This window comes from Hemicordylus capensis, chromosome 6, assembly GCF_027244095.1.
Source record: "Hemicordylus capensis ecotype Gifberg chromosome 6, rHemCap1.1.pri, whole genome shotgun sequence".
NCBI classification, from domain to species: Eukaryota; Metazoa; Chordata; class Lepidosauria; order Squamata; family Cordylidae; genus Hemicordylus; species Hemicordylus capensis.
Window position 1 is genome coordinate 120952437 of NC_069662.1, and position 13303 is coordinate 120965739.

General features: G+C 42.0%; 1 protein-coding gene across 3 annotated transcripts in view; it reads right to left on the bottom strand.

Moving 5' to 3' along the window:
* The window catches only part of ITGB8 (integrin subunit beta 8), a 71582-nt gene that overhangs the window by 13057 nt on the left and 45222 nt on the right, over positions 1–13303 (bottom strand). For all 3 annotated transcript variants that reach the window (XM_053263483.1, XM_053263484.1, XM_053263482.1), the window contains exons 7-10: positions 6812–6907; positions 6635–6724; positions 4751–4885; positions 1475–1877 (exon numbers count right to left, since the gene is read on the bottom strand). In XM_053263483.1, the coding sequence (XP_053119458.1) occupies positions 1475–1877; positions 4751–4885; positions 6635–6724; positions 6812–6907 (724 nt within the window). The remainder of the gene's footprint in view (positions 1–1474; positions 1878–4750; positions 4886–6634; positions 6725–6811; positions 6908–13303) is intronic.

Consider the following 13303-nt stretch of genomic DNA (forward strand, 5'->3'; position numbering starts at 1 on the left):
TCATATAAAAGCCTGGGTAAAAAGCCAGGATTTAACACGCTTTCTAAAAACTGTGATGGAGATTCATGCTTTGGTAACCTCTGGCTTGGATTACTGCAATGCACTGTATGTGGGGCTGCCTTTGAAAATAGTCCAGAAACTGCAGCTGGTACAAAATAGGGCTGCAATATTATTAACTGGGACTGGATGTTTTGATCATATTACACCATTGCTTCGTCAGCTGCACTGACTCCCAGTCAGTTTCTGGGCCCAATTCCAAGTGCTGGTTTTAACATTTAAAGCCCTAAATGGCTTGGGACTGGGTTACCTGAGAGAGCGCCTTGCCCCATATGTCCCAACTCAGACTTTATGGTCATCTTCAGAGGCCCTGCTCTGAGTGCCCTGTCAAATGAGGTGAGATGGGTGGCAACTAGGGAGAGGGCCTTTTCGGTGGTTGTACCCCATGTATGGAACAGCCTCCCCAGTGAGGTTCACCTGGCTTCATCACTTTGTTCTTTTAGCCACCAGGTAAATACCTTTTTGTTCACTCAGGACTTTTAAATTTTGATTTTTAAGACTGACTTTTAAAAAGTTTTAAAATTGTATTGTATTTTGTTTATTTCCTTTTTGGTGTGTTGTGATTTCATGGGCTATGTGTTTTTAATTGATGTTTTGGTACTGTGTTGTGAGCTGCCCAGAGGACAATTTGTTATGGGTTGGCTAACAAATGAAGTTTATTATTAAATTATTATTAGCTACAAGTTGGCAACCTTGTTTTTGTCACCAAGTGACAAAGAGCCACAGATAAGGGTGACGAGCAAACCTTCCTCAAAATATAGGTGAGAAAGAGCCAAGTCACCTTTAGTGTCCATAACAGGCATCAAATATGTGGCCATTTCGGCATCTGGTGTAAACATACCTTCCTCAGGACTCCCCACAGCAGGAGCTTCTGGAGAAGATTAGATGAAATTTTGTCAAGAGTGCTGTTGAAGGACTTCATGGCCAGGTGACCTTCCTGGACAACTGTCTAGTGTATGATTGTTTTGAAGTGCTGCCAAAGGTCAAGACACTCTAAACAGTAAGACTGCAATCCTGTGCACACATGCCTGGGAGCAAGGCACTGAATTCAGTGAGACTGACTTCTAAGTAAACATGTAGAGGATTGGCCTGCTATTTTTAGGAAGATTTTTCCTGATTAGCTTTTTAAATTCAAACTGCATGAAATGTTAAATGACTGGAGTTTTCTCTGTTGCTTAGAGCATATTGTGTTAGGTATCTAAGGATGTATTTCAATTTTAGTTTGATGGAGATTTTAGTCTTTTGCATATTGTCAATTGTTATTGCAGCTGCATCAGAATCCCTTGAGGTTAAGATGGAGGGAAAACCAACAAAATAATTAGTAGTAGTATTACCCAGGCTGGGCCTTAAGGATTTAACCAGTTACAAATCTAACTAAAAGCTTAGTGGCTGAATAAAGAGAAATTCTGGAGCTTACCAGCACACAAGTTTCCAAAGTGATATGGGCAGGAAAAGTCATCCTTTTCACAGTATTTGCCATATATAGTTCCAAGTCTGGTTGTGTGACAGACACATTTCCCATCTACACAGTCTCCTTGACCACTGCAGAATGGATGACTCTTTTGCATCTTGCACTGCTCTAAAGAGAATTCATCATTGAAACTACAGATATTGCCCTTGCAGTTAGAAGTTTCGGCATCCTGAGAGGGCTTGTCAATGCATATCCTTTTGTGGTCCATGGTGTCTTCACACCGACAAGCACATCTTTTGTTTATATTAACTCTGGTAGATTCATTGAAACCAAGGGGTTTTAGCACAACGTATTTTCTTCCTTCCGTTGTACCGCATCCTTTCATGGCAATTGATATGTTGAAAAGCACCTGTTTAAAAAAATATTTGGACAAAATATAAAGCATGTCAAAAAACAGCCCTTTTATTGGAACTTTTATTGAACTGTAGGAAAATGGAAGCTATTTCCAAATGTGTTTGCTTTTTAAAACATTGGTTTCAGAGGGAAAAGCCATCTGCAACAACATTCATGGTTTTGGCCACCATTATGCATGAGATAAGTCATACCATCAGTTCAGAATACGTGCTTGCTAAATCTTACATCTCTCTTAAGGCAGCTTTCTAAGTGACTTTCCTCTCTACATCAATATAATGTGTGGGTAGGAAAAAATGCCAAGAATTTGCACATTGTTACAGAATGATAGCAGTTTACCAGCTGCATGGGGAAGCTACTTCTACAGAAGCAGTTTCCAAGTAAGTGTATGCATGGAAAATGACACTTTGCAATCTTCACACAACCAGCTGCACTGAGGGCCATACTGGAAACCAAACCTACCTATGCAAACAATGCTTCTGGGCTCCCAAGTCAGGATTGGGATCATGGCAGGATTAAAATCCCTATCCCCACACTGTAGTCTTAATCTGGAGTGGGGTACCCCATGGATGCTGTTTACATTTTTTTAAAAAACTAATACAAAGGACCAAACAATGCAATTAATGTCATGTCTTGGCCCTGGGGTCACCATCAAAGAAAGTAATTTATTTTATATGTGAGTGTAACCGTGTGTGCAGTGGGTGCTTTTAAGAAAATACAGTTCCTGAGAAAGAACTTGCAACAAGCTACTGTTTGTTTTTAAAAGTGGGTTTCCTCTGTGAAAGTGGAAGCTGCCATGGCAAAATTTCAAAGGAACTGCACATGTGGCACCTTTAATTGTGCATAAACTGCTGCTTCTGATGATCACAGTCATGGTTTGGAAATGCATTCTAATGTCTCAAACCCACTATTGGCATGCACTGTGATTTCATAAGAATGCCTCAATCTGTGAAGTCTTCCTTGTTTTAGCAGAGAAACACTATGCATCTGCTTGTTATTCCCTTGCACAACAAGGGAAGCTGGTAACCAAGAGTTCAATGTGTAACATTTGCAGCACCCATGGAATGTTAGACACGGGGGCCGGTTCAAATGGACAGCAGCTGCTACATGTGAGAATGTCGGGGCTGTGGCAAGAACATGTCTGCCCCATCATTAAAGTATGTGCTGATGTCATCTCAGCACATCCTTTAATATATGTAAGGCGTGTTCACTGGAATCGCTGGTCTATAGTAAAGAATCGCTGGTCTATAGGTAAAGTAAAGTGTGCTGTTGAGTCAGTTTTGATTCCTGGTGACTACAGAGCCCTGTGGTTGTCTTTGGTAGAATACAGGAGAGGTTTACCATTGCCTCATCCTACACAGTATGAGATGCTGCCTTTCAGCATCTTCCTATATCGCTGCTGCCCGATATTAGGGGTGTGCACAGAACCGCCTGGCCCGGTTCGAGGCCGGACCAGCCTCGAACAGAACCGGGCCAGTTCGGTCCGGCCCCCATCGAACCCCACCCACCGGTCCGGTCCATGAACTTTAATTTTTTTAAGCTTAAAACAAGTACCTGTAGCCCCTTCGGGGGGGGGGGCTTTCTGTAGCCACCGGGGGGGGGGGGTTCCGCATGGGTTCCATCTCCCCCCACCGTCCTTCCTCATCACCACCGTGGCCGGGTAAGCAAAGCCTTTTTGGCCCTTTCAGGCCTCCGTACAAGAGAGCGGCTGTCATTTTGGCAGCCGCCGCACATGCGCAAAGGGCATTTGCACATGTGCAGTGGACGCCAAGATGGCGGCCACTCGCTTATACGGAGGCCCGAAAGGGCCAAAAAGACTTTGCTTACCCAGTTACGGCGGTGATGAGTAAGGCTGGCGGGGGGAGAGAGAACCCACACGCCCCCCCATGACTACAGCAAGCCCCTCTGAAGGGGCTACAGGTACTCATTTTAAGTTTTAAAAAAAATTAAAGTTCATGGACCTGACCGGGGGGTGGGGGCCGGACCGAACTGGCCCGGTTCTGTTCGAGGCTCGTCCGGCCTCAAACCGAACCGGGCCAGGCGGTTCTGTGCACACCCCTAATATTGGGCAGCAGCGATATAGGAAGATGCTGAAAGACATCATCTCATCCAGTCCCGGACCAGTCCATTAACTGTAGGACTGCGGACCACCGGACCGGTTCTGCACATCCCTACCCGATATAGGGGTTTCCCATAGTCTGGGAAACATACCAGTGGAGATTCGAACCGGCAACATATAGCTTGATAATCAAGTCATTTCCCCACTGAGCCATTAGGTATGGTAAGGGGTAATTCAAATGAACATTCCTCACATGCAATTAAAGGATGTGTCGAGGTTGCATCAGCAAAGTGATGTAGGGGCAGGCACATTCTTGCTGTTGACCAACATTATTGCAAGTAGAAGATGCTCTTCGTTTGAACCAGCCCATGCATAAGAATAAAAGGAAATTGAAATAATGTGTGTCAGAATTGCTCTGAAGAACATACATTAGAGAAGATGAGTGCTCTTTAAAATGAAGTATCCACATGTGGTTATCTACCTGAAATAAATGCATGCCTTTCCACTTGCTGTTCAAATATTTCTGTTGATGAGAGCTGTGATGCAAAACATGAGCAGACAGAATGTCTTGACTCTGGAAACACAAATAAATTCTACAAACCTTTAGGCAGCTACTAAGCTTATTAACATCCATGAGCAGAATTTTTTATTATTGGATTTAAATTTAAAATAAAACTCTAAAAAAGAGCAATGCAGAGTTTCTGGGACCGACAGAAATCAGTTTCTCAATCCACAAAAAGATAAACTGAAAGGCTATTCTAAAAACATTTAAAAATATTTCATCTCCTTTGTGAAAAGAGGAATGCTCATACTTCAGTTGTGGATTTCACATTTTTGCATCCCTCTAAGCCCATTTTTCTACTTCCATCAGGGCAGATTGCAGTAACTTTGACATTTATATCTTGGATTGGGTTATCCACCTGAATTTTCACTTCAGAGAGCAGCTTCTGAAACAACAAACAAAAGAATTCCATCTCACTGAATGCCAATACATTCTACACATTAGTATCCAAAAAGCACTAGCATACTTGACTCAGTGGATTTAACTGAAATGAGAAAGCTTGTCTGTCTCTCTGAATAAAAGAATGAATTGTTTTCTACACAAAAGACTCCATTGTACACCATGCCAGGGGAACTAGTAATCCTAGAGAGGAGGAGAGCCACGTATGTGTTTCTAGCTAGTAACACAGTTGTGTGATTCAGTATTTATGAAAATCCAACATTCTATTCCAATACCATAGGGCTATTTCACACATTCTTGTAAATGCAGTGAGGCACCATGTGTACAGAAGCTTCCATGCACTTGTAGTGGAACTTGGTTCCAAAAGCAAATTACAATAAGCAGCTAGGATGTCTCCTTCCAGCCCTGTCTTGCCCAATGAGCAGCCAGCAGGGAGAGTACCACCCACCTACCACTGTGGCAGCTTACTTAACTTGATTAGAGAGAGAGCAAGGAAGTCACTGTTCTAGCAATTTTTCCTCCTTGTTCTCTTTGATGGCAATTACTTTCCCTTGATCTTCAGCTTCCTTGTATTCTTCTGGCAAGTGATGCCAGATAATACCGGGTAGGAAAACAGTTGTGGTAGTTAATACAAGAAGAAACTAAGCTGCCATGACAGCAAATGTGCAGTAGCTGCTCCTCTTGCTGGGAGCATGGAGTGATGAATTGACATCAATATGGGGATGAGGACGTAGCTCAGAGGTAGAGCATCTGCTCTGAAGGCAGAAAGCCCCAGGTTCAATTCCTAGCATCTCTAGGTAGGGCTGGGAATGACTCCTGCCTGAAACCTTGGTGAGCCATTTTCAGAGTAGAGAATACCGAACTAGATGGACCAATGGTCTGACTCTGTATAAGGCAGCTTCCCATGTTCCAGTGGGTAGTAGCACCCATACCTATAGTGATGCAGCAACAGCAAGTCCTTTTTGTGAAAGAAAGAAGAGTTGTGCTGATGCAGCGGTCCTTGCATGGATGGACTGCTCCCTTTGTTCTCGTGGAAAGAGCTTCCATCAATGGAGAAGAGTACTAATCAGGATGCTCCACTGTGGTTCTATTCTCTCCCCCACTCCTCAATATGATGTTCTAGTTTTCTACACCCAAGGACTTTGTTAATAAAGGGCAGCATCAAACAAACCTGTGCACCCCATCATGCAGTCTTAAATGGAAGAGGGCTACAACCCATGATTATTCTGAATACATACACTGGCCCACAGAACAATAATGTGTATTTTAGAGCAATAATACAATCCTGGCTAGCTTGTGGTGTCATCTTATCAAAAGCAAATGTGCATCATATGCCAATCAATATATAATTTTTGTGCGCTGAAAGTTCTTAGAAACTGGTGGAGGATTTGGAACTACTTCTTTCTTGCAGGACAAAAATAAATGAAAGAGAAACCAGAAGAGTGAGAAAGTCAGTCAAAACTAAAAAAGTAACACTGGCCTCACTGTATCGCAGCTTTTTTCTAAACTTGTTTTGAATTATCTTTACTATTATAAAAGCTACTTTAGCACATTTACTTACAAAACAGGAGGATGGGATTACGAACATATATGAACACTCTGGCCATTTTACTATAGTGAAGCTGTATTTGGAGCCCTTTGTATATTCATTTTACTAGTTGTTTATTCAAAAATCAATATTAAAGAAATAAGAAATACAAGTTCACAATTGTACAAAAACTTCAAAAGCAAATACCTCGTAAGCTTCTACCACTAAATCACTGAGATTTGTTGCTTGTGATTCTATCTGTCTTGCCATAGTACCAGGCAGCAGAGGCAGAAGGTCCTATAAAAGAACAGTGTTCTATTCTCAGTTATACTGCCAATGTAAGTAAGCACTGCTTTTAGAAAACAATCTGTGATTTAAAAATACCTTATACCAGTGAAATTGGATTCCTTGGACTGCAAATATTACATTAATATTGTTGTCTATGAGTTTTTCAGAAAGTTGACCAAGTGAAGGGTGTTCCTGTAAGTCACAAAAGGGATAAATTTCATAATAATGGTGTTATCTAGGTTAAAAGTGAACAAGAAACTTAACACACACAAAGTTACTCTGAATGCTTCTATAGTTCCTGTTCTGGCAGCAACCACACTGCAAAGATAACTTACTTTTGTAAGTCACCTTGCACATTTCTAATCAAGGCAACTCATAAATGTAGACATAAACAGGGGGTCAAAAATGTAATAAATAAGGCTGCAAACTTGAGTATCAGCCTACAGTCTATCTGTAATGATCACATCACATTTTCAGTTGCACAGACATACAGGAAAACATACACAGTATATACCTAAAAAAAGAATGTTTTCAATTGCACAGGTATGCAGCACAGGGAGTTAATATATACCACAGAGTAATGTATTATTCAGCCATAAGTTCATACAGCCAACTGCCATGATTAGGTACATCATTGCTTCTCAGCTTGGATGCCATTTTGGAGTCTTTGTCTGATACAGTAAAAGCTAATGATCTGCAGTAATGTAACACATTAGTTTCCATGGGTGGGTCAGAAGGGATTCCCTACCAGGTTGCATTTTGACCTGAAGACAGATGCACCAGTGGCACATGTACCATTGTTGTTTGTTTTAGAATTTGTATAAGAGGTTGAGGAGGGAGAACACAGAGAGGGGGAAGACAGCCACACAGAGGGGAAAAACTGAAACGTGGTAAGAAATTAATGAGTTGTTCTAGGAAGAACTAACCAGCCTACTTTCCTTTCACTATCTCTACAACTGGACTAAATTTGGTGCAAATCAGGGTCCACAAGTTAGATCTCTTGTGCCTCAAATGTCCACCATCTTGAATTGGGGTGGATGCCATCATCATAAACTAAACCATTGAGGTGTCCCTGTGTGTCCCTACAGCTGCAGCAAATTTGGTTTAAATTGGTTATGTGGTTCACAAGATGCCATAAGATTAACATAATTTGTTAACTTGCCCTAACTTGGTCGACTGGATGCAGAGATGTGGGTTTTCCAGAAAATTTTGTATTTTCTATGAAACTTTTTTCTCATTTGCATAACATTGTATCTCAGAAAATTTTCCTATGCAACTTTTTCTGATGTTTTAAACAGATTATGATATGATTTGGCATGTTATTTGACCTATGTATGTAACAGAAAAAATCCTGCACCATATCAATTTTCCATGCTGTATCTCAAACGTTTTTCAAATAGCCAATAAATATTTCTTTAGGGAAGAAAAATCAATAAGGTTTAAATGTTCTACTGAAACAGATTCAGAGCTCTGTGTGGAAAGAAAATACTTTTATTGTAATTCTCAATAAATCAATAAAACGTATCTGTTGTTTCTCACACACTTTCTAGGGATTTTTCATCTGAAAAATTATACAACTTGGAAACTGCCAAGTTTGCCTAATATTGCATTGGCATCTATTAATTGAATTGTATTGACCAATGAGTTTTAGAAACAATTTAGCATGGAAAAACAAGGTAAAGGAGAATTTTCCATTTTGGAAAGACAGTGATGGGGTCTTTAACCCATCGTTATAATAGAGGATATAGCAGTACAGAAAAGAATGCAGGCACAAGGAACTACATGTTCTTGTGACTATTGTGAGTGTCTCTCTCTTTGTAGGTGTGTCAAGTAGGTCAAGGAAGACATACTGTACATCCCCTTCCCTTCACTGGACTGCTCTTTTCTTCTTCTCTACAGCTTTCATTCATACTGGAATCACCCTATATTAAATGAGTGACAGCAGTCTCAGTCTGGGACTACAGCTCATACCATTAAACACATACCTGTGAGTAGGTTTACCAGCACTAAAAAATATAGCTTGGCTAGATGCGGAGCTAGGGAAAGCCACAGGTATCCTTTAGCCATGCAGATTTTGTGGGGGAAACCCCACCCTTTAGCCAATGTGGCACAGTTCATTGATCCCAATTTCTTTAATTGTGTGTGTGTGTGTCTGTATAATTTTATTTATATGTAAATAAATAATGTATTTATATATAAATCACACACACACACACCCCTTTATTCCAAGACCCCAGGGCGGTGAACAGCAAGTTAAAAGCACACAATAAAAAACATCAGCTAAAACATCCTCAATAAAACAGACAGAGCTACAACTTAAAAAGAAAGCAGGGGGCAACTCATTTGGCAAAAGTCTAGATAAAAAGAGCAGTCTTCAACCTCCTACAAAATACTGTGAGAGAGGGAGCCATGTGGATTTCAACTGAGATCAAGTTCTGTAGCCTGGGAGCAGTCACCAAGAAGTCTCTGTCCTGCATGTGCAACAAATGAGTTTCAGCTGGAGTTGGCTTGACATGTAAAGCAGAGCCCTCACAGCTGACCTAGTCAGGTGAGTAGATCCAGCTGCAAGCAGGCGGTCCCTAAGGTCTAAAGTAGGGCTTTAGAGGTAACAACCAGCACTTTGAATTGTACCTGGAAACAGACTGGCAGCCAGTGCAGTGCCTTCACAATACGTGTGATATTCCCACTGCAGGTGGCTCCTGAAATCTGCACAATCCGTAGTTTCTGAATACTTTTCAAAGGGAATATAACTCCAGTTGTGTGACTCAACGGGGGTGGGGGTGGGTGGGGGAGAGGAAGTTGACACTTGAGCAGAATTCATTATGGAAATCATAACGCGAGCTAATTGCTTTCTACAGGTTTTACAGAACATTTTAAAATTATTTATATTCCATCTTTTCACAATCACATGTCAAGGCAGCTGTCAGCTTCAACAAACAGGCAGACTTTAACACTAATCTGTATTAGCTATTAGGCTTCTACAGAATTTATGCAGTAACACAATACTGTAATCATAAGCTGCTGTTAATGCTTTGTTGCTGATTCAATTTCAGTGCCAAGTCCATTGCTTGCAGATGGTTGCTGGCTTCTTACCACAAACTAATTTGCTGGAAAGAATCCTCCTCTTGTATGTTACCTAGGTAGAGCATCTGCACCCTTGCAGCTCTCCTTTCCCCATTCATTTTGGGAGCAAGATTTGTGTTTTTTTGTTTTTTTAAAATATAATTTTAATTTTTCAAATTAAGGAGTGGATAGAGGAAAGATACAGCAAAAGTATTCAGAAATATCGGGCAATACTAATTGGGAAAATGAAAAAAGGACAGCAACCTCTTCCCTCACTTTTCAGCACACATAATTTGGTAACTGAATAAAGAGGCAACCTTATGTTTCATAAGTACAGATAAAAATGAAAAAGAACCATTTCTATTAAAAATGCCAAGTTAACAAGAGAAAAAAATTAAAAAGGAAATTCTGAATATTTGTATTAAAAAGAGCTTTCAAAGATAATATAATATAGGTATACGTATATTCAAACAGTATTCTTATAAGAAAAATAAAGAGTATCAAACACTGGGTAGCTATACACCCTTTTCCACACTCTACCTTAAGAATGAAAAGGATCATAAAGGGAGCAAGATTTGGAGGATTAAAACAACTGCTCAACTCTACAAGCATGGTGTTTGATTCCAGTGGGCCTGATCTAAGAACATGTAGGGATGTGCGAACCAGCTCGAAGTTGAGCTGGTTCACCGTCGAACCAGGCTGGTTCGATGGCCTGCCCTTGAGCCAAAGCAGGCCTTGTTTGGTTCAGCCTCGAGCTGAAACCCCTGGGCTGGCTTGGGGGTTCTACAAGTTAAAAAAAATTTTTTTAAAGAAAAAACTGACCACTGAGTCCGACAGCCTCCAGTACTGCCGAGAGCAAGGTGGCCAATGGTTCCTCCCCCTGCCAGCCTCCCCCAGTCTCTTTTGGGCTATTTTAGCCAATTTTCGTGCCTTTTCAGCCCTCTCCCTGCTTGCGGTGGCCATTTTGAAGGCCACAACATGACTGTGCTGGCCATTTGCATGCCTGGGCATGCAAATGGCCATTGTGAGCAGGAAGAGGGCTGAAACAGCACTAAAAAGACCTGCAGCAGGACCCCTGGAGGCACATTTTCTTTAATTTTTTTAAACTGTAGAACACCCCTCTCAAGCTGGGCCCAAACTGGTTCGGCCTCGAGCTCAACTGGGGCCTGGTTCAATGTTCACAGAATCAAACTGGGCCCAGTTTGGTTCAATTCGAACTGAACTGGGCTTCCCAGTTCCATGCACACCCTATACTGTGGCTCTATCTATAGCATCAGAGTATTCCAGGAACTGTATTCCATAGGGATGTGACTTCCTAGCATTGCAACAGCTGCCACAGCAGCACCCTTAGCAGGAAGCATAGCCATAAGTTCAACTAGAGCAACTTCAGCCACACTTTGCAATGAAGATTGCAGAATAGACCAGAGCAGTAAGTACAAGACAAGTTAGTCTCAAGGTCAGACATGGAGCTCATCACAGAAATTACCAAGCGCTCTCTCTATCTCTCACTCACTCACTCTCACACACAGCTGCCACTGTCCATTTCTCACCATACTATCACACAAACAAAACAAACCTCAACTCAAGGAAGGAAGGCACCCAAATTCTGCCTTTGTCAATCTGAGGTAAGATCCAGCAAAACCAGATAGGTATAGCAGCACTAGCACAGCATATTATACTCAGTGTTCAGAGAACCACAAAATCAAACCTTCCTCCTTCCATCCTGATGTATCCTCTTCAAGAGAGGTACACTATAAGGCTTTTCTCTGCCTCCCAGTCCCTATACGTTTTGAAAATCACTCCATTTGGGGTTTCCCCCTCCTCCCTCCCCCCCGGGGGCAAAGTTGCCCATGACAACACTTGACCCCTGCTAACTGGGCAAAGAGGCACCTTTTTAACGTGCTGATTCTTTTTGTTTAGTAGGGTGGGAGTAACTGCCCCTCTCCACCCCCAGCACAGTACCCCCAGTGACTGTTCCTGGTGTCTATCTTGAGTTTCTTTTTAGATTGTGAGCCCTTCAGGGACAGGGAGCCATCTTATTTATTTATTATTTCTCTATATAAAGTACTTAGGAAACTTTTGTTGGAAAGTGGCCTATAAATATTTTTTTTGTTGTTGATTTGTATGATAATAAGTTTGTGCTGGTCAACGACCGTAATAAAGATTATTATTATTATGATAATAAGCCAAGCAAGAAGCCAGGAGATTGCAAACCAATCAGAAGTCAGTGCCAGAAAACCAATCAGCAAGGGAAAAGCAGACATCAAAAATGGCACTTGGAATGTTCAAACATTTCCATCAAAAGGGGGTTGTTCTGCTCCGAGCTCAAATCAGGCCCTTTATTTGCTGAAAACACTCGAAAGGGTGTTCAAGTTGGAACGTTTCACCATTCGAACGTTCTGCACATCCCTATGGAATACAGCTCCTGGATTACTCGGATGCTATAGATAGAGCCACAACAAAGGGGTGTGCATGGAACTGGGAAGCCCAGTTCAGTTTGAATTTAACCAAACTGGGCCCAGTTTGGTTCTGTGAACGTTGAGCTAGGCCCCAGTTCAGTTCGAGGCCGAACTGGTTTGGGCCCAGCTTGAGAGGGGTGTTCTACAATTTTTTTAAAGAAATTAAAAAATTAAAGAAAACGTGCCTCCTGGGGTCTTTTTAGAGCCGTTTCTTTCCAACTCTGAACAGGGCTTGTAAAAATCACCTTTACCTCCCCACTTCAAATGTGCAAGACTGGGGAAAAAGACTTCAACACTGCTGTTCTCCAGCCACTCTGCTGGAACCCCTCTTCTGCTCTCTCTCAGTGCTGCAAACACGTGGGTTATTATATTTAAGAGATGCATGCATAAGGGGAAGCATAAGGGGGATAGCTTGGATGACAGCAGTTATTCTAAACCACAGCCCTGATAAAGCAGATCAAGGACAAAAGGGGCAGAGCAGCTCATTGTGAAGTCTTGTAGTTGTAGAAGCAGCAGTAGTTAAAAGGGCTAAGAGGAGCAGCCTACTACTTCTTTTCCAGGTGGTTTGTCTTCCATGCAGCAGTATATATGAATCTCAGTCAATCAACAGAGTCTGAAAAAAAAAGAGTTGCCTCGCTTCACCAACAACCCCTTCTCTTCCCCACCAACCAACACAAGGTCCACAGTTCACACAGCTACTCACACTGGAAGGAGGAGAGCTGGTCTTGCGGTAGCCAGCATGAATTGTCCTCTTTGCTAAGCAGGGTCTACCCTGGTTTGTATTTGAATGGGAGACTATATGTGTGAGCATTGTAAGATATTCCCCTTAGGGGATAGGGCCACTGGGAAGAGGATCTGCATGCTTGCATGCAGAAGGTTCCAAGTTTCCTCCCTGGCATCTCCAGATAGGACTGAGAGAGAATCCTCCCTGCAACCTTGGAGAAGCCACTGCCAGTCTGTGTAGACAATGAGCCAGACTGACCAATAGTCTGACTCGGCAGGTCAGACAGGCAGCTTCGTATGTAAAGAGATTGGCATACTCCTTCCTGAACAATCCGAGCCCTAA